Source organism: Octodon degus, unplaced genomic scaffold (assembly GCF_000260255.1).
Source record: "Octodon degus isolate 3935 unplaced genomic scaffold, OctDeg1.0 scaffold00023, whole genome shotgun sequence".
Lineage (NCBI taxonomy): Eukaryota > Metazoa > Chordata > Mammalia > Rodentia > Octodontidae > Octodon > Octodon degus.
In genome coordinates, this window is record NW_004524599.1 from 12,746,415 (window position 1) to 12,768,953 (window position 22,539).

At 43.4% G+C, this 22,539-nt stretch overlaps 1 protein-coding gene across 1 annotated transcript in view; it reads left to right on the plus strand.

Moving 5' to 3' along the window:
- The window catches only part of F13a1 (coagulation factor XIII A chain), a 183,814-nt gene that overhangs the window by 121,661 nt on the left and 39,614 nt on the right, over nucleotides 1-22,539 (plus strand). Inside the window, exons 9-10 of the mRNA XM_004628451.2 lie at nucleotides 16,304-16,407; nucleotides 17,741-17,829. Coding sequence (XP_004628508.1) covers nucleotides 16,304-16,407; nucleotides 17,741-17,829 — 193 coding nt within the window. The remainder of the gene's footprint in view (nucleotides 1-16,303; nucleotides 16,408-17,740; nucleotides 17,830-22,539) is intronic.

Genomic DNA, 22,539 nt, shown 5'->3' on the forward strand with positions numbered 1-22,539 from the left:
TGGTTGGATCTATGCTCTACACTCTCTGCAGGTGTTGCAGCTGCAAGATTACACCCCAGGCATGTATGCCAGGCCTGAGCTGTGCCTGGAGAGGGCAAGGTGAAGTAGGGGGAAGAGGAAGCTCTCCCACATACTCACTGGACCTGGGCTAGGACTGCATCTAGGGATTCCCAGACTCGGCAGAAATTCCTACTGGGCGGGCGGGGTGGGGGAGGTACTGCGGAGTGGTGGGGGACAGCCCAAGGGGGTGGGAGAGGGTCTGGCCCACGCTGCGCCTGGGCTGGGACTGGTCCCGCTGGCATAGGGTAGCAGGAAGCTCTCCGCACACTCACCTGACCTGGGCTAGGACTGGGTCTGGGGGCTCCTGGAACTCGGCCTATACTATTTCATCTTTATATTAATGGAAATGCTTTGTGTGTATTCTAAAAGCAGAATTTTTATATTGTTAAATTATCATCAGTTTTAATCATTATCTATAAAAAATCAAGATGTTCTGAGCAATAATTTAAAAATACTCCTGAAGAAAAATTCTGCATATTGTCCAAATTATTTAAAGGTTAGAATAAGCACTTGCCTGGCAGGTTCAGGGCCCTGAGTTCAATTCCCGTACCACAAAAAAAAAAAAAAAAAAAAAATGCTTGGGAATTTGTAAAATCCCACAATGCATCCAAGTTTCCAATTCTGGTGTGTGATCCTAGATATTTATTTTCAGACATGTCCTTGTTAATCACCTTTTTGGCTAAATCATTTTTATGAAAATCATCAGGAGTAGACCCTGAGCTCTATTACCGAAGACTACAATGTATATCCATTGAATGCACATCAGCCTTTTAAAAGGGGAGCTTCAAAATTACTTGCCACCTCCAAAAATAGAGCTCATTTGTAGATTGCCTTCCATCAGATCTCATTCCAGGGGGTGACATATTTACGTATTTAACCCTTATGACAATCTGTTCAGATAATTACTGCTACTCTCCTCACTCACAGAGGAGGAAATCCAGACAGAGAACCTGACCAAGGTCCAACCCTAAGAGGTCGGTGCTGAATTACAAAGCTAGAGGACTGATCCCAAAGCTCGTTCTGTTTTTAGACAAGATTTTTATTGAAACATAACTCTCACACTGTAAAATTCACTGTTTTTAAAGTGAGTACTTCAGCAGCTTTTAGTATGTTCATAGTGTTGGGCAGCCATCATTAATCCTGGAGTACTTCAATCACCCCAAAAGTAGCCCATGCCTGTTACAGGATTCACCACTCCTCTAGCCCCTGACGCCACCACTACCCTGCCCTCCCTCACCCAGTATGGCTATTTCATATAAGTGGACCTCTACACTGTGTGGCCTTTTGTGTCTAGCTTCTTCCCTTAGTGTAGTAGTCACATAGCCAGGTAATACCATGCGTCAGTGTTTCACTCTTTTTTGTTAATGGATAGTTATTTGTTGTATGGCTGAAATCTATGTTATTTACCCATTCATTAGTTGTACACTTATGTCATTTTTATTTCTCACCTAGTAAGAATAACAATTCTATGCAGAGTCACATAGAAGTTTTTACATGAGCATACTCTTTTTGCTTTCTGGCAGCTGTTATCGCCCACGTTTAAAATTATAACTACTTCAGTAGATGTGGCATGGTATTTCACTGTGTGTTTGATCTACATTCCCCTGGTGATTTGTGATGTCAAATATTTTTTCATAAGTCTTTTAGATATTTGTATATGATCTTGGACAAAATAGCCTTGCAAATTCTTGTCCCACTCCCCCAACCCCCCCCCACTACCCCCACATACACTCTTTTTTTTTTCAAGTCTGGAAACAACCCAGAGCCTTTGCACTGAGCTACATTCTCAGCAGATTAAAAACAGTTTGAAGACTGGGCTGCATTAAGGTGAGAAGTTATCAAGGCTTGAACTTGCCGTCCTCCTCATTCGGCTTCCCAGAGCTCTGGGGCTGCAGGTGTGGACCACACATGCAGCTTCTGTCCCATTTTTAAATTGGATTCTTTGTTTTTTTTTATTGTTGCATTGTAACTATTCTTTACATATTCTGGATGTAGATCCATCGTCATTTGTAAATATTTTCTTCCATCTATGGGCTGTGCTTTTACTTTTCTGATGGTGTTCTTTATAAAGTACTAAAGATTTTAATGTCTATAAAATGCAATATTTTATGTTTTCTTTTGGATTCTGACACTTTTGAAGTCAAGTATAAGAAACCATAACATAATCCAAGGTCAAAATATTTTCTCTTAAAAAAATATTTTCTCTTTTCTTCTAAGCTGTACCCAGTTTTAGCTCTTACATATAGGTCTGGGAACCATTTTGAGTTAGCTTTTATATATACTATGAAGTAAAGAAAGATGATCCTTAGATGAGATGAATTGTTTTTCTCTTGCTGGTTTAAACATTGTGTCTCCAGCTTTCTGCAGCTTGGCTCTAGGGTCTCTAGGTATACATGTATCTGGGTCTTATCTGGAGTTCTGAACTTCTTCAGTGGATACAATAATACGTTTCATTTGACTTGAAACATTTCTGGCTATTGTCTCTTCAAATATTCTTCCTACTTTTCTCTCTTCTGGAAGTCTTGTTATGAGTATATTAGTGTACTTAACTGTATCACTTTGGTCAGAGCCACTGTGTATAGAGTCTGTTCTCTAGGTATCTCTTCTGAGATTCTTGCTTTATGTGTGTCCAAAGGTTTTGCCCTCTCTATTCATTGAGAGTGAGTTATTGATTTCTGTTTGGCACTGTCCTCTGTCCTTCGGTGCAGAGCTTTGTGAGGTTATTACCCAAGCACCTTCTGATATTAACCAAGAGAGATTATGTGGTTAAGGCAGATATAGTTTTCTATTTATAGTAGTACAATTAGCAACACTAATAATGGTTAATGAAATTTAGCAATTGACAAACTTTTATAACTAATGGATTTGTATTTTAGACCATAAGAGCAAACACTATGACTGCATAGCTAAGCAGATATTAAATTGTGAATTTGTATTTAAATTAGTTCCCCTAAGTTCTGTCTGGTCACCTTCCCTTGAGGTACCTGGAGTCTTCCAGGCAGACTAGTTCACCTCACTTACCTGTGGCCACCTCTGTCTCCAGAGGATGCTGTCATAGATCTGGGTCTAGTTCTGGGCCTAGCAGTATGCCTCAGGACACCTGGTCAGGATCTACCAAACTCAAACTTGACCAGGTGGGCCTGGCTTGGGTCTGGCGTTGTGCTTGGTTTCTTCCTGCTGTGGCCCGTGGTAGTGAACCCACTGTGTCTGGCTGGCTAGATGTTCTGCTCCTGGTTTAGCTCACTGGGTCTCACCCGTAGCCTCTCTGCAGTGAGTTCCACTGCCCAGTCCCAAACCAGGTCTCTCTGTGAAGGGGTGTTCCAGCACCCAACCAGTCCCAACCTGGGCCTCTCTGCTCTATGTTAGTATACTTAATATATTTTGTGTGTTTTGGAGGTTTGTTCAGTTTCCTTCCTTATGCTTTCTTCTCATAGTCAGACTTAATCCATTCAATTGACATAGCCTCAAGCTCACTCATTTCCCCTTTTTATCTGATCAAATCTACTTTTAAGCATCTATTGCATTTTTATTTCAGTTATTGTTCTTTTTAACTCCATAATTTCTATTTCATGCCTTTTCAAATTTCCATTTTTACTGATAGCTTGAATATAGCACAACATAATTCTGTCATTCAATGTCCTCTCTTAGTTCTTTGAATATGTTTATAAAATTTGATTTAGGATCTTTGCCTAGTAAGCCCAAAATCCTGTCTTCCTTTGTCATAATTTTTCTCAATTGATTTTTCTTTTTGTGTATGGGCCATGCTTTCCAACTGCATATATGTGTGTGCATCTGTATATGTGTGTGTATTCATGCATACTTTTGTTAAAAATTGGCCATTTTAAGTAAAACAGTGTGTCTACTCTTCAGATCAGATTCCCAGCATTTTTTGTCTATGTATATGTTGTTTTTGTAGCTCTTTCTGGAGTGCTTTTTAATTATAAAATGTACAGTGTTGGTGTAACACAACCCACTGAACAGTTTTCCTATTGCTGGGACAAAATACCTGGTGCCTGCAATTTAGAAGAGGAGCATTTGGCTCGTGGTTCACAGGCTTCGGTCTGCAGTGATTGGTTCCAAGGTGGAAACGTCACTGTGGAAAGGTGCAGTGGAAGACAGCTGCTCTGCTCATGGCCTCTGGGGAGCCAGGAGCAGAAGAGCCTCAAAAATACAGTAAGGGGCCGGGGAGATGGCTCAGTGAAATAAGCGCTTCCCTGGCAAGTGCAAGGGCCTGAGTTCAATCCCTGGTTCTGCAAGAAAAAAAAAATACAATAAAACCCTGACTTCACAAATGCTTCTGTTTGCAAATAATTCAGCTTGCAAACGAAAGTGTTTTTCAAAATTTTGCTTCCATTTGAAAAAATCCACCTCAGATGACAAACACGACCATAGCCATATTCTGCACACAAACGCAAACATAAACATCCTCCCCAATACCATAAAAAATTAAATTCATAAAGCAGGTACCCCTGTTTGGTCAGACACCTCACCTCTCCACTCTCCACAGCACAGCAAGTCAGTAATTGATATCTTACCTACAAATGAAGAGCCCCACCCAGTCTCACATCCCATGACTCCCTTCCTCCAAATTTGAGCTCATCCAGCTGTGAATTCATCAATTGGTTAACTGATTGATGAAGTTAGCCCTCCCACAATTCATTCGCTTTTCCAGTAGTCTCTTAAGAGAGCCAAGTTGACATGAACATTTCACTACTCTACATTATACTATTCTAACCTTTTTTATTAAGTTGGAGTGCATTCTCAAATAATGATGCAAAGTATAGAGTAGTAAATACATAGATGAGAAGCAGTGGTCTACTGTTATCATTAAGTATCTTGCATTGTACATGACTGTGTGTTATACTTTCTCCATATTCTTTCTCCATAACACTGTCAGCTCCATAAACTTGCTTCTTCAGCGTCCCATAGACATGTAAGTAATGCTGTTGATTTTGACATTGGGACCACTATGACAGCCACAAGCAATGAGAATTTTTCTGCTCCGCTTTAATCCTATGTGTTCACCATTCTATATACAATCCAGCATTAACCAAAATATTATGTGCCACGTGATTGTGTATATTTTAGAAATTACATATGCAGAAAGATCCTCATTAATTTCATTTTAGGATAATAAAAGGATGTTACAAGAAATGTTTAAAAAACTACAAAAGGAGATTGTTCTCTGAAAATAGAAACTTCAGCCACTAGGGAAGTCTAGACTTCGTAGACCAATGATGGCAAATGTTTCAGAGATTTCAGTGGTACGAACAGCCCACTGCAGCATGCTGACCATAGATTTGCCACCACTGTGCTGGACTGTCCTGTTCCTGCCACCCACTTACCCTACTTCTTCTGCTAGGACACCTCCAGCATATACCCATAACCTATGTTTTATTCAAGTTTCACTGACAATCGACATAGAGTGTGGGTGGTAAAATATCACAGGTCATTGCAAGTTCTTCTTAGGAAATTAGGAAGGTTGGGAAGTGAAGTGGGAATCAATCACAGAGAAAACATTAGAGTATTTTTCCTAATAAGAAAATGTCACATTCCAGTTAATCACAAATTCTGTATACAATAGTCATCATATACACCAGTGAAAAGTTGCTGGAAAAAAAAATTAGAGGCCAATAAAATATGCATCATCTATGCCAACTTATTTTGATGATCTAATAAGATATTTTTAAAACTTTATAAAAATAAGAGATATCAGCTTTAGAATATAATATTCATAAGTAGCTTTATAATACAAAATAAAACATATAATGCAAAATAATGATTAGGGTACCTACTGAGCCCTGTTTGGCTGGATTTTTAAAATCCTAAGTAGTTTTGGACAAACTGGATCAGAAAAGTTTTTAGAGTTGTACAAAAAGTACCTTCAGAATCTGATCTTTTCTTCATTTGTAGATAAGATATCCATTACTGACTTGCTGTGCTGTGGAGAGTGGAGAGGTGAAAGGGCTCCCACTTCCACCGTGCATTAGCAGGGCCCCCACCTGAGCTCAGGGGATTTCTGCTTACTAGTGGGTGTGGTACATGTAGACGCGTGGCATTTTCTTCTCAAGTATTTTTGGTTTGGATTATGGTTGGGATTTTTGTTTTGCTTTGCTTTGTTTGTGAGTTTTGAGTTTCTTGTGGCTTGCTTCTGTCAAATTTACTTTCATCCATCTACTGGTGTTACATTAAAACAAAATACCCAAAAAGTCAAAAGGTCAGGGGAACCCTGTATGCTTATCCCCTGATTTTCAAAAATAAATACTCTTATAGAAGTTGTTGTGAAGTTCACTTCACAAATATTTGTCACCTGCACCTCAAAGTCTAAGAGGAGATCCTATGTACTCCCAGAAAAAAGGAAGGGCACACTTCCTCAAGGACATACTCCCAGTAGACTTTGTAAATGAGAACTAGTTAGTTCTGCTTCGCTGCACCTGCACTTGAATGCATTGGGGGTGGTATCTAACCAGAGAGCCTAGTAGGACCATGCCAGCCTTGATAGTTATTCTCCTTTCTAATTGATTGCACCATCCATTTGGTGGTTCCAGCCTGTATCTGAACAAGTATTAATGACTCTGAGAGTCACCCCAACTGTAAATACACTGAAAGCTTCGTGTTGGAAGTTGTAGCATCCCCCAGGTCTATATCCATCTGCAACTCCATTGATGTCTCTTGCACTGCAGTAAATGGTACTTAAACTGCAACTTCTGAATGAGCACCATAGAATCAATCCCTTATATTTATAAGATAAACAGTGATGAACAGCTTTATTACTTGACTTTTTGTTTGGTGGGCACTTTGTTTCTACAACAGCATCCCTTGTTGAGATAGGCTGTTCCATTCCATAGCATCTTCTACCAGGACGGTTACCCAGAGTTTCCTTGGATAGCTCCCAACTGGATATGGTAGGAACTGTAGAGCTGAACCTCAGAGAAGAGGGGCCCCTGGCCTGGTCTCCGCCTGATTGGCTCTCTAGCTTTTTATTGAAATGGCCCCAGGGAGGATCCTTCCTGCCTTCAGCATTGTAATAGCCCCTACCTATGAGCAGCTGCATTCTGAAGCAGCGTGGTGTTCACGGATCACTGTTCCCTACAACATTCCTCCAGCCTATGCCTGCATGCTGCTTTTCTGTCATCTTGCTTTGTTATATGTCCTAACTACTTTTATCTCAACCTCAGTTTTCATTGCCACTTTGATTTTTTTTTTTTGTTTGTTTGTTTGTTTTTTTGTATTTCAGGGAAGGGTCTACAGGGTGTTTAGGGTCTCACTATTAGATCAGACTCGTAGTGATCCACCTGTTTACAGCCTCCCAAGAGCTGGGATTACAGGCATGTGCCACCAAACCCAGTCTCAATTGCCATCTCAGCATGCCCTGGGTGAGGGACTGTCACAGCAGGCCCAGAGAACGAACCCGGGCCCCTGCACCTGCTTGCAGGCACTTTAATCCTCTGAGCTATTTGGCTGACTCTCATTGCCACTTTGAAATGTGTTGTCAGAAAAGCTTCAAATCCAACAAATTATTTCCATTTCCTCCCAACAACTCCCTACTCCAACTTCACAGTATCAGAATGGCAAGAGTTTAATAACCTCAAGGTAGGCGATCATTTCCTCACCATTACCATTGCCTGGATTAGGAGTGTGTCCACAGAAACTGAGAGTGGGGGCTAGGACCACCTGCCAGCAGCACACAAGTGACTCAAGGATGGCCTGGCTCCCAGGGGCTGCTGTCTTTGCAGATGAAAGAACTGAAGCACTTGGTTTACATTTGAATTTGGTCCAGACTTTCTCCTGCAGGGCTTTCTCTCCATCTTATTTGTGGTCTCCCTTGAGCCCATAAGAAGCTGTACGAACAAAGTCACAAGGCTATGTTTCTTTCTTCCCTTTCAAAGACTCTTTTTTCTCTGAAACCTTCCTGGACAGGTTGCAAATGAGATGACCGTGTGGAGTGATTAAGTGGTTAGACAAGTTAAAAGCAATGCAGGATGCCTTGCTTAAGTTAACTACTTTATTTTCTCTGAGCTCACAACACACAGAGGTCTGAGGCGGAGCTTGTCAGTTTTAGCTGCAATCTCTGTCCCTTTCTCCTGCATGCCACTGGCTCCTGCACCCTGGAGAGGACCCAGGCAGCTGACAGGCACAGAGACAACCTCAAGCTATGCTTTATCTTGCTCTAATTATTTTGAAAAAATGGTAGAAGTTTTCTTAATGTTTTGGGGCTACTCTGTGGTCATTATTTAACAATTTCAACTTTGCAAAAAATGTAGAAAAGTAAAAGTCATATCTTTTTTTTTTTCAGAACTAGGGATTGAACTCAGGCCCTTGCCCTTGCCAGGGAAGTGCTTATTCCACTGAGCCATCTCCCCAGCCCCTAAAATCATTTCCTTTTAATCTACTCAGAATGTACATGACATTTTGTTAGTCATTCTTGCATATGTCTCTTTGCAGGGTGTATGCATGTTTATTTCCACATAGCAGAGTACCAAAAACTTAGTAGCCTGAGTGGACTCAAACTTGTTTTTTTTTAATTAAGTTTATTGAGAAGCAAATAGCAATGAGACAGTTTCAAAACAGGTCAGTAATATAGTTACAATAATTAATACATTGCATATTGTTGCCTTCCTAGTAGCTATTGATAGTACAACATGCAGACATGATATCATGTCCAAACACTATTAGTACAAATCTTTCTTCTAATTAAATTAAGAGAATGGAGCTGTATATCTATCCTAACTACTTTGTATATACAGATACAAAATGGTCCTTCATTTATATCCCCTTTTTTGTTTAGTTTTGTCAGAGATGGGTATTCCATTGCCATTTAAATATTGTAGGTGCATGAATTCAGCAAAATAATCCAATATAGTCCAGTAGTCCATAATAGTAGTGGGTTATCTGTAGGACTGGCAATGTCAGAAGTAGTTGACTTGAGTCTTTTACAGATCCGCATATTAATATGGCTTTACTTTTTATACCTTGTTTTCTATACTTTTCTGCTGGATGGTTAAGACCAAGATAAAGCAAGACATATATAACAAAAAATGTAATTTTTGTATCTGATAAGGTCAGTCAGATCCCCTCAGGATTTACCCTGAAACCTTGTACCGCAGTTTGTAGAACCTTTGTCAGTGTCAGCCATGTGGATGAGTCACGGCCACTGCTTGACCAGTTTGCTCTCTTTGAAAGCCTGAGAGAATATTGTCTCTCCAGGTGGCTTTCCTTAGGCACACTCTACATCATTGATCACTTTCTTCTGTGGCCCCATAATCTCCTTGATCAGAAAAATTGGGACACTACCGAGTTACATGATGTTATAGTACAGGTTCTCTTATGTCCTGAGGACTCAAACTTGTTATGAAGCAGTTTCTGTGGGTCAGGAATCCAGGCACGAGATGACTGGCCCATTGTTCAGGTTCTCCAGTGATGCCAAGATTTGATTGGCACTGTCGTACCATCTGATGCTTCATGTTTTAGGAAGAATTGATTTCTTTGCAGCAAAGCACCACATCTTCCTCGAGCCAGCAGGGGGTAAGCATCCCTGCTGCTGCCATGTTCAGATTTGCTGTCTTTTACCCTAGAACCAGACTAGAGGGATCATGTAGTTGGGCAAGACTCACACTGATGATCTTTTGAATGAATCCAAGGTCAACTGATTGGTCTTCTTAATTACAAAATTCTCCATGGCCTATAAAATACCATAATCACAAAATAGGTATGGCATCCTATTCATGGCTTTTGTTTGTACTTCAGGGGATCGGATTTTGCAATGGCCAGAGTAACTGGGCTTACGGAAAATTCTGCTAGCCATACACACACGACACCTCACAGACTGTCCATCGTATTTTGTAGTGTGATTTTTTAAAAAATGAATGTGTGATGAACATCTCTCCTGCCTAATAAATACAAATCCACATTTTAGGGATGAATAGTATTCTATTTTATGTTTTAAAGTAATTACAGGGACAGAGAGATAGTTCAGTGGACTAAAGCAGCTGCTGAGGCATGCTTAGATAAGCTCAGGGACTGAGATTTGATCCCCAGCACCACATGCCACACCAGCCCTGCCTTCAGAACAGGCTGAGCCAGTCATAGTCCAGGTGTGGCGACACATGCCTGTAATCCCAGCACTGGGGAGGCTGAAAGCAGGAGAATCACTATGAGCCCCAGTGGCATAGTGAGGCCCTGTAATGACCAAATACATTTAAAAACAATAGATAAAATAATTAATTGCATATTGGACAGGTAAGTTGTTCCCAATATTTCCTTCCTATAAATTATACTAGGAAGAACATCCTTAGTCACTTGGCTTTAGCTTGTGTGATCATTTTCTGTGTGCAAATATGAAGCAAATCAGTGTATTGAAACAAAAGATAACCTACAAGGAATGCAATGACAGCCCAGGCAGGAATGCACGCGCTGCTTGTCTAGTGAAGCACTACCTCCAGTGCAGGGTTCTCTGGGTCCTTGCTCCCAGTGCTGCTGACTTATTAGCATCCTTGAAGACTCCTAAAAATTATTGCCACTGACAAAACATTCAAAAATAATACAAAGCAGAGTTGTGATCCTAACTTGTCAGTGCTATTGTTTCTTGCCCTTCCCCATTGTTTTTCATATTGATTAAACAACACTCAAAGAAAAGAGATTCTTATTTTAATTCCTGCGCTATTGTGAAAAGAGGCAACAAGAAGGCTAGACCACTGTAGAAGTTTATAACTTATTGATATTAGATGAACAGTGAACATGTTGAGACTATAGGAGGAACTCAAGTTCCAAATGAAGGCACTGAGGAAATATGAAAGTCTTCCTCTTAAAAAAACAAGAGAACAGAGCTGGGGAGATAGCTCAGCAGTCTAAGCACCTGCCTGGCAAGCTCAAGGCCCCAAGTTTGATACCTGGTACCACATACCATATGAGGCCCCGAAACTCCAGATGCACTGTGCTGGCCACCAAAACTGGGCATGGTGGTGCACGCCTTAATCCCAAGGCTTGGGAGGCTGGGACAGGAGGATCACTATGAGTCTGAGCTACATAGTGAGACCCTGTACCAAATAAATAAATAACAAGACAAGAGAACAAATCAATATTTAATAACATTTGCCTTTTTAGATGTCTTGTAGCACTTCCAATACAGCTTCACTTCCCATGCTTTCAGTTAAACTGGTAGTGAAATGGAAATATGAAATGGAAAATTCTATGAATGAACTCATAATTTTTAAAATTTCACATTCTTTTGATAGCAGAATAAAATTCTCATGCTGTTGTGCTCCATCTATCCTGAAAATGAATCATCCCTTTAGCAGCGTATCCACTCTGTATATGCTACCTGCCCAGTCATCACTTAGTGACTGGCTGATTAACACAATGACTGTGGGCACAGGATCACAACACTTGTGCCCAAGTAACCTGGGGTAGAGGAAGGAGCATGCTTACATTCACACAAATTTTACTACAGTATATTATCATTGTTCTGTTTTGATATTCATTACTATTAATCTTCTACTGTGCCCAATCTATAAATTAAACCTCATCATAGATGCATATAGTAATACACATAGTAACTAAATGACTTTCTACTATGACTTCATGCAAACACTGAGGCCTTCGAGTGTGGATACAGGGGCATCCTGTGCTTAGCACCTCCTCAGGGCAGGGTTAGTTTCAACACAAAAAATATGGGTGTGGAGGCTGGGCAGCTCCATGGTCTAATCACTTGCATGGCAAGCACAAGGATGAGGCTTCAATCCACTGAAACCAGGCATGCTGGTGCACGCCTGTAATCCCCAGCGCTGGGGAGGCAGAGACAGGGGGATCGCTATGCGTCTGAGCTTTGTAGCGAGACTCTGTACCAAATAAATAAATAAATAAAGAGTGAGCATGATAAACAAAACCTCAAAATTACAAGATTAAATTACAAGATTACAACAGAAAGAACTATTAGGGCTGTAGGTAAAGATGCTTTAAAAAATGAAGTAGCATTTCAGGAACCAGTATACATTTCCTAACCTGGAGAGTCAGGAAAAAGGCTAAGAGCTATGTGCACAAAATGAACAAGTATTTCAGATCACTTGCACTGCAGGATGACTACTGTGAACAGCAGTGTGTTATGTATTTCAGAATTGCTATGATGTAAGCTTGAAATGTACTCGCCACAAAAAAATGACCAGTGAGGCGATAAGTGTGCTATTTGCCTTGCAGTCCATCCAGGGAGGGTACCTAGCCCAACTCATTCCAAAACTTCATACATGTTACATTTTTATTATTTATTATTTTTATTATTAGTTACCAATTTAAAATTTTCAGGGAAATTTTTTACGTCAAAGGGAAATAAATCACAATATATGGAAAATGCAGATTGTCAGAAATGGGTGTGAATTGTATCCAAACTGCTAAATATTTGATAATGGTCAGACACATTCTTCCCTTTCCACCAGACAGCTTTGTAACCATTGAAATGTTTTAAAACAAACAAAACCAAAACCAAGTAGTCTAAATATCTATAACCGTAGCACCTTCCGTGAGAAACTGTGGATGTAACAGACAAATCTGTATAGAGTTACATGCACTGAGCACGATGTGAAAGTGGAGACACTCGTCATATAATGTACTATTCCCCTGGCCATCCTGAGTGCCCCGAGCTGGTCCACCCCTGAGGACTCAGCCACACGGGGCTTGTCACTTCCACCGCACCACACCCATGGTGTGCCAGTGTTTGAGCCTCCTGTGCTCACTGCACAGGTCTCACCTCAGTCGTAGGTGCAAAGGTAAGAGAGACCTTGCTTACCTAATTAAGTCTCAGAGTGAGAGTAAAGAAATTTCCCACAGCTTCTGGTCATTTGAAAAGAAATATTGTCTTCAAAGGAAAGTCTTTACTGATATGTGAAGTGCGAAGCATATTTCTCTTGTTGCAGGCTAACCTTGCCAAGGAGAATTGAATTTAAATAAGGATGCTCTGCAGCCTATTAATCTAAGGTGATGGGGTGGCAGAGAAAATCAGTTGCTAAGCATTGGGTAGTTCATGAAGAGCACAGTGTCCACTCAGGCCTGCATGTGTTTGGTTTCTCTTCTTCTCTGGATCTGCCTGTCTAATGGGTCACCCTTTGCTGCTCAGGAAGGGGATAACAAAGGCGTGGACGCTCACAGGACCTTACCCCAGCTTCCAAGCAGAGGCAGAGAATCCACCTCCTGCTCCTGCTCAGAGGCCTGCATGCCTTGACCCTGAGCACGCTGAGCACCTGAGGGCTCCCCTCCTCACCCTGCAGACCCTCCCCCACTTCCCAGGGGCTACTTCCGACCTCGTCCTCTGCCATGCTGGCCCATAAGCCTCTCAACTTCCTTGCCTCCATGGGCATATCTCGGTCTCCCATAATTCAAAAGAATCAGACAGCCATCCTTGCATCTTATAATGTGTTGCCACCACCTCATCCTTTCCTCTCCCTTTCACAATCTAGATCTCTCTTACAGAAGAACCTGTACCACCTCCCTGCCCTTCCCAGCACAACAGATTTTGCCCCATATTCCACCACATATAAGGACTCCAGCAAGCTCCTTATAAAATTCAGACATGTTGTATATTTTTTAAAAATGCCTCTTGGGCCTCGTCTCCTGGATTTCCCAGACACACAGACCCATTGTGTCCAAAACTAAGCTGTCATCCACCCATCCACACCACACCCAGGACAAACTTACTTCTCCTTTGTCCAGAGGCTTGATGGCAAAGCCTTTGTTCTTCAAGACACATCTTCCTGGCTCGACCAGCCCTTCAGACCCCTCAGTCCCGCTGGTTGTTCCTTCCGAGGACCCTGCTCCCTGTCCGTGGTGCCAGTCACCCTTTAGTGAATGCTTCTTGCAGTTACTGAGTACTTCAGTGTGGGCCAGAGTGGGAGGACTTGGGGGAAGGGTGCAGCTCCAGCTCCAATCTGTCTCCTCCACCAGTTTCTGCAAACCCACATTTGCAGACCTAACTCTACTTCTCGAATTATTGCAATAGATTCTGGCGGCCTAAGAATAAAGCACAAATATTCACGTGGCATAAAATCATCTCACAATCCTAGCCTCACCTCTCTACTAGCTTATATTGAAGAGCATGAACCACAGAGCTCCCCCATGAGGTATGTGTGTGCCCTCAGGCAAGGTTCAGACCCTCCCTGTGCCTCAGCTCTCTCCCTTGTGAGCTAGGGATAATTGTACAAGAATTTACAGGGTGCAGGGAACACCAGACCTGCTGATATCCCTCCATGCTTTATAACAGCACCTGGTGTGTGAGACTCTTGAATGTACTTGTTAGCTGTGCACCACCCTCGCCTGCGGTGCCCTCCCTCCCCTGCGGTGTCCTCCCTCATCTGCAGTACCCACCCTCGCCTGCAGTGCTCACCCTCCCCTGCCGCGCCCTCCCTCCCTTGCAGTGCCCTCCCTACCCTGCAGTGCCCGCCCTCACCTTCAGTGCCCCCCCTCACCTGCAGTACCCACCCTCGCCTGCAGTGCCCACCCTCGCCTGCAGTACCCACTCTCACCTGCAGTGCCCTCCCTCCCCTGAGGTGCCCGCCCTCACCTTCAGTGCCCACCCTCACCTGCAGTACCCACCCTCGCCTGCAGTGCCCACCCTCGCCTGCAGTACTCACCCTCACCTGCAGTGCCCTCCCTCCCCTGAGGTGCCCGCCCTCGCCTGCAGTACCCACCCTCACCTGCAGTGCCCGCCCTCACCTTCAGTGCCCTCCCTCTCCTGAGGTGCCCGCCCTCACCCTTAGTGCTCACGCCCGCCTGAAGTCACTCCTTTTCTCTCATGCATGTTATGAACACACTACTCTCCAGCAAAGCAAGAGCACACAGTTCCCCAATCATCCATGATGGTAATACCAGGCCTGCACTGTTTCGGGTTTACTCCCTTTACCAATCTGTTTAAGTCTTCCTCTTCGCCTCTCAGGGGTCAGCACACTCATCACTTTTCTAGCAAGTCTTCCCTGAGGCCCGAGATGGTCCCACCGAGACCCCGTATTTTGGCATGCATTGCTCCAATGGGCTGTTTTCCTGAATCTCAGAGTGACCCTTTGAGAATGCTCAGCGCACGCCTACCTTATTCTGCTCACTAATGTAAGCCTCCCAGCTCCTCCCCTCTATTAACCAGTGGTCACTGTGTGTCTTTCCTTGTAGGCTATGAGGCGCTTATGGGCTTAGCCTATGTCCTGACTGACTTTGAGTCTCTAGCACCTAGCGAGATGCCCAGTGCATAGTGGGCACATGCTTAAGTTAATATCTCTTAAGTGTGCTGGTGAGAAATGGGCTACTTTCAGAGAAAGATGGGAACCTGCACCAGTTACTGACACTGAGGGACACTTAGGCAAAGGATGGATAGCAGTTGGATCTGAAATTCATCGGTGCTATAAACAGAGACTGCTGTAACTACTTCACCCATCGTTAAATGGTTATTACTATATGAACATTTTCTATAGTGTGGAGGGGTTAATGTATTCTCATTTGATTCTGTACTGCCACATAATTTCAGGTCTTTCCAAGGACATAATAATACAATTCACAGTGACATTTTATTCCATGCACTTGATTCAAGGGTCACACACAAAGTTCTGGGAAGTTTTACACGCCCCTTATCTCATAGTTGTCCGCCTTTGATGAAGGGTAAAGAGACGCACACCCTGACGACCATTTCTTCTTGTTGAGCACGAGATGGAAATCTCCATAAATTATACAGAATTATAATCAGGAGCTAATTTTATAGTTTCTATGGAAATGGCCTAAGACCATAAACACAAATATGTACTTCTTTATTGCTCTAATGGAATATAATTTTATAAATCAGAACTATGCAAAAGAAATTCAGAGATAAATACTTTAGGTTCAAATAATTTTCTTTTCTATTCTTTGAGCACATAGTAATTTCTATTCTATTAAGTAGTAAAGATTGATTAAAATGAAAACTGTTCAACACACTGACTAATATATGTCACCTTGAAAGTGACCTTGGAAGAGAGGCCAGCATGCAGGCTCCACAGAGTGCCAGTGGGAGTGGGTCCACTCCCAGGAAGTTTTACACGGCCCTTATCTCATGGGTTGTCCAACTTTGATGAAGGGTAAAGAGATGCACACTCAGGTCTGGGGTCCCAGGAAGTCCCCAGGCATCACCAGACCTAGCTGAATCCATTTCAATAATTAGAAGGAGTCAAGGTCCCCTTTCTATGTCCTGGAGCATGGAGTGTGATGGCAAGTTTAACCTGTTTGCCGTTGTCTTTGTAAGGAACTACCATTGCTGGAATGAGGCTTGGATGACGAGGCCGGATCTTCCCGTTGGATTCGGAGGCTGGCAAGTTGTGGACAGCACACCCCAGGAAAACAGCGACGGTAAGCTGCATCATTCCTTGGGGAAACTGTCCCACTGTCTATTTCTCTTTCAAGTTTGCATTTGATATGCTGGCACCACAGCCCTCAGGGACAACACCAGAGGTGCCCTTTCTGGGCACACGTATAGATTAACCACCTGCCAATCAGGTTTAATCTCATTTTCATCATTAGCTTTATGCTGATTACTTTACAACTTTTAGAAAAAGTGTATAAAGCTTCACATATATAATTCATCTACACTTGCTTTGATAAGCAGTTCTGAAGACAAGGGGAAAAACACCCGTGTAAGCATTTTTACTAGACTATAAAATATAACCGACCCTCCCAGTCCACAATGATAAGCTAGAAGACAAGAGAGAAAATGCAGGATTTAAAACATAATTATAGATCGTCCTTTAGATTATTGTTCCTCCAGAACCTGATTTCCTTTTATATTGTGTGACTACTTTCAAAACTTAAGTATATGAGCATCTATCTCCTAACCTGCCACTCCGCTGAGCAGGGGCAGCTGTGACCCACCCTGGTCATTTTTGCAGCATCACATCTTAAGCTCCCACTGCTCTCTAACATGATGATAGAGAAGATCAGTGGGCTGGGGCTTCGTCTTTATTTATGTCTACTTCCTCACATGTTAATATGAGACGGTGATGTGCATATCTGTACATACGTGCATAAATATTTAGTACATATTTATAACGGAATCACATGACAAAACTGGACTTTAAGGCAGAAATTGCAACAGTTTTAGCATGCTAGACCGAATATCTAAAGCAATTGTAGAGGGCACAAATGACGGCTAATTTTTGACAAGGTATGGAAATGTGATTAAGATTTAAAGAATTAAGAGGGTCAGTGTGACCCTCATGACTTGCTGGATATTGGACACTGCCTAACATGTGTGCTTAATGTCCACATTCTAAAGTGGATATGCGTCCATGTTGTGCAAAACCAAAAATCAAAACAGCAGAAACATGAACTCATCAACACTCTCTATATCTCAGGTACCAGAGGAAAAGTACGTGTAAGCCAACGACCTGGCACAAACCCACTGGGGGAGGTTTGAAATGTGGCAGAATAGGCTTCCCAAGGGTGTGGTCCCGTACTCCTTGCTGACTTCAAATTTAGGTTTAAGCAACCATTTCTAATCCAGTCCTTTTGATTATATATCCGGGCCATCTGCTGTCCCTAGCCCTGGAGAGTAAGGGGAGAAAATCAGCAATGAAGTCGAGGAGGACTGGTCTCAGTAAAGTCGCATTCAGGGCTGCCAACCACCCATTTTTTATGAAAGCAGAGACCACAAATTCATGTGTCTGCCTTCCTCTGTGTGACGCAGGCATGTACCGCTGTGGCCCTGCCTCTGTCCAGGCCATCAAGCACGGCCATGTGTGTTTCCAGTTTGATGCACCCTTTGTCTTTGCAGAGGTAAGTGGAAATTGGAGGAAAGTGCTGTTACTCCTTAGTCTCTTAACACCTGAGAGAAAAGGGCAGGAGGTTGTTACGTCTCAGTTTCCCAGGCTCATGGTGTACGTCTTACATTTGCAAAGTCAACTAGACTCCAACCCCAGATTCTTTGTGCATAATGTGATTCTTAATTAACATTTTTCTTTACTCCATGCGTTGAGATTTTCTCCCATAAAAACAAATGATTTACTGGCTGGTAAATTTAATGTCCCTGCTTCAGAGAAATTAAGGGGCTAATTGCATCATTCGAGAGACGTTTGGTAAGAGAGAGCCCATAAGTGGAAATTTCAGAGTGTAAGACTTGCTTCTGGGGCTAGCCCAGCAATTCACATGAAACCAAATCTACAAACCCCCACTTGTGATCTTCGCTTGGTCACTGTAGTCCATGTCTTGCCACTGGGGCAAAGAAGGGGAGGCCCAGCGTGCTGCTCCAGTGGAGGACTGCAGCCCATTTAATAGGTTAGGAGGGTCAATACGTGAAGGGTCTCAAGGTCCAGAAACACTGAGAAGGGACTGAAAGCAGAGAAAGCAGTTAAAGGATGCTCCAAAGCGAGTGCCTGAGAGGAGACTGAATCGAGTAAGTGTCAGACCAGGAAAGCTAAGAGGCTGCTGAGGACTGGGCAGTATTTAAAAAGTTGAGAGGCATGACTCCCCCAGTGTATCTGCCTCAATTAACACACTGAAATAATCTTTTTCTTTCATTGAGTTCTGGCTAGACAATCACCGTACCTACCATCCAATGCCCTTGGAAGCCTTTTATAGTGGGCCTTCTTAGTCACCCCATTCTATCAAAAAGAAAAGTTAAATAACCTTTTAATAATCATCTGTTCTATTCAACAAATGCTAAGATTTGAAGCTGGGTAGGCACCTGAGCTCAGGTTGGGAACCACTCCTTACAATTGCTGTGGAAGAAATATTTGTGGTGAGGGAATCAGAGGCTTCCGCCCTTGGGAGGCACGATCCTTAGTGGGAGATGCCAGTGCCATTAGCACACCAGAAGGGAACAGCAGCAAGGCACGAGATGCCAGGAAGCCAGTCATCAGATGAGCAGCACACAACGCACAGTCTGCGGCTGGCCGTACACAGAAGTGTGTTAATGGAGAACTAGGGCTGGGACCTGAAGCTGGATAGCAAAGATCACAAGACACTGTTTAAGCAAAGAGGGTGACCTGAGATCAGACTGTGAGATTCTGTGTGAGTAGAAATGGTCACTGAGTATTATGGCTCTGCCTGTGATTTTCTGCCTTCAGGAAACTGCATCAAACTTATCTTCAGCTCATAATCATTTATCATGTTATAACCCCCTTATGAGTGTTGTGCGGTCACATGGGAGGGACTGATGATCAGCACTTATTCAGACAAAGGGGCTTAAGGACAAGCCAGTGGAGGGAAGGGATTTTAGGCAGAGGGGATGACTTGAGCATTGCGTGGGGTGTGGGGGGCTCAAAGCTCTGCAGGCTCTCAAGCATACAGCAGTGCATCGGGGGTTGGGATTAGATGGCTCAAGGAAGCCACATGGAGCCCTGACATCCTAGTGATTAGTCCTTGAGCTTGGAAGCCAGGGGCATGGAGGGATCCATGGTGGCACTGGTGGCCTGCAGGAATGGGGAGAGGGTGGAGTTGGATGGAGGTGAGACCCAGGAAGGGCACTGTATCACCATCTGGGAGAGATAAGGGAAGGGCCGGAACTAGACAAAGGGCGACAGTCAGGGAAAGGAGCTAGCACGTGAGTGTTTATGTTGACAGTAAGAATCAGAGATTTGGAATACACAAAAGGTACTGTGTTCCTTCCACTGAACCTGTCATTGCTGCTTCTAGAAACCTCAGGAGACCAGACTTACGGTTCTTAGAGTTTTATGTTAGATTTCACTTTGGGATTTGAAGATTTACACAGACCTCCCCAGCTGTCACCTGATAGTTTAAATGCTCAAAGAACCTCTTAGGGGGAAATCACTCTAAAATCCACAAAGCTTTCTTTTGGTATTTTTATTATGTTTTATTACTGTAAAGAAAGAGACAAGGCCTCCCTGCGCAAACGAATGGCCTAATAGCTGTTAATGCTAGTGCTCTTTGCTGTTATTAAATATAGATCAGGGTGTTAGGAATGCCATCAAGATTTGCAGGTTATAATTATTCCTCTCTCATGGACGGTGCAGTGTGCTGCTCTGGATCAGGCTCAGTTCCAGGGCTGAGCTGTTTCTAAGACAGTCATGAGATTCTGGAAGTGTATGAGGCATCCTTTCTCAAGAGGCCTGGGTAAGACACCATGGGGGGTGCCACAGGAAACCCTAAGGAGTCTCCTTGTGACTCGGGTTCGAGACTGCAGCTGCTTCCTTTCGCTCCTTCTTGCTGCACCATCCTGCCTCTTGCTACCCCACCTCCCGCAGCAGTCACTCTCCTGTCCTTGCCTTTCAGCATGCACACTTCCTTGGCCACTCTTTACTCCCTTCTGGTCCAGGTCAAGCATCATGGGTATGAGTGTTTTACACTTTGTAGGGCCTTGGTATGCTCAAGTGAAAACATAACCTGAAAGAAGAGAAGTATGCAAGGACAGTGTCCTCCATTCTGGTCCTTTGCAGCCCTCCCTCGTGCACACAGAGGGACAGGAGAGAAGATGCTTCCTAGCCTTCCTCTGACTCTCTAGCCTCCTCCTTCCTCATGCCTCTTTGCCGTGTTGAGTTCTTCCAGTCCTGAAGGCTCATTTGTCTTCTTTTCCCAACCCATGGAGGCCCTCAGGGTTCGAAGGTGATGAACAGAGAATAGGGTGGCAATAAGGATGTGGAGTCCTCTGAGTTCACCTGGTCACCAAGATCTCAGATGTTCTCAGTGAAGAAGCCTCTTCTTGGTGCAGACAGTTCTCTTCTGTCTTAACTTTCATTGGCCTCATTGCCTTCTTTACACCACTGTACTCCCAATGGACACATACACAGGTATATACACCACACAGTTGCATGTGTATTTGACTATGTGAACACACACACACACCTAAAAGGTACTGAGATGCTTTTTATAGCAGCAGTGGCTGGGTCCTCAGAACCACACCCCTCACCCCCTGATCCTCAAAAGGGTGCACTGGGGGTGCACACAGGGCTGCACTTCTTGGCCAGCAGTTCTCTGCATCCAGTGTGTGTGGTACTTCTCTATATATTCTTTTCTCCATTGAAACTTGTTTATTTTGCTCCCCTTGTTAGGTGTGGCTCGCTTTAGGCATCTCTTCCAGATTTAAAACAATTCACCCATTCCTTCAAATAATATATAATATTGAAGGTTTATTTTGGTTTTTCTTCTTAACCTTCGTCATATATCTCACCACAAATACCTTCAAAAGTCTGCATCCATCCACCTCGATAATCTGTATTGCTGACCTCTGGCTCAACACCATGCTGAGCACCACAGAGTTGCCTCCTAGCTCTTCTGCCTGTCCTGCCCTTCTTTTGTTTGTTCTCCACATGTCAGCCAGAATTATCCTTCAAAATGTGTTTAAACATGTTACACTCCTGCCCTACATCTTCCAGTGGTTTCCTTTCATGATTTCTATTGGACAGAATGTGAATCTTTATAAAGTTCTACATATTCTGCTTCTGCCTTCCCTTTCCATTCAGCTCCCCCTCTCCAGCCCTTCTTGCTTTGCTGCAAACATCCGTGCATTCTCTGTATCAGTTTTGCCTCCACTTCTCCTTTTTCTGGGCATGCTCCTCACTCCCCTAGCACTTGCTCTTGCTACCCCGGAATAATGACTCACATGCCTTGTTTCCTCCCTGCATTCAGCCCTTAGTTGGGTGACCTCTTCAAAAAGGCCACACAGTCTACATAAACTATTGTCACCTGTCCTCAAAATTTATTCCCCCCCCAGAATAGTAGCCCATGGAATAGGGCCTGAAGTAGCCTCATTGCTGAGAGCAAGGTCTGGTAACAGAGAAGTTGGCAATAAATATTAGTTGAATGAGTGAATCAGGCAAACAAGATGTGGTGCTGAGTAAGCTGCTAAGAACAGAATCCTGAAAATAGAGACAAACCTGCATTTCTAGCTCTGGCAGTCCTGGAGGGAGACAAGGCACATGTGTGAAGCAGCTGGGGGCACACACAGGGCTGGCACAGTCCCTAGCAGTACAGGCTGAGAATGGCAAGAGCAGAGTGGGTGCTTGACAAACCGTGCCTGGAATGCCTCACCCAGGCAGCCACCACTGCCTCAATACGCCCTGGAGAAAACACCTCCTCTTTGGGGCCATCTCCATCTAGTAAATGGGGATCTGTCCAGGGTGCTGAAAATAAGAGCTTTCCAGCCCCTAAAACTTAAAGCTTCTGCCATCCCTGTATATGCATTTACATTCTATGGGTACAAGTAAAAGATTTTGGCATTGACCTTCTAGCCTGTTGAGAGTGTATCCCACCTTTGCTGAGCCCCAAAAGCCCTGAACAATGACAGAGGTCACAGATGATGAAGCCAGGATGCAGGAAGTTGCAAAGAATACCGGATTTCACCACAGGATGCCCAGTTGCACATGACTGTCACCCGCTTAAATGCAGGGGTAGCACTAGATTGTTACTAAGAATCCCTTCCATCCAAAAGAAGGAAAAGAAGCTATCCTTAAATGTAGAGCCTTCACCAGCTGTACCAATCTACCCACCAGCCTTTTGAAGAGAGGTTCAGAGAGATTCAGTAACTCACTA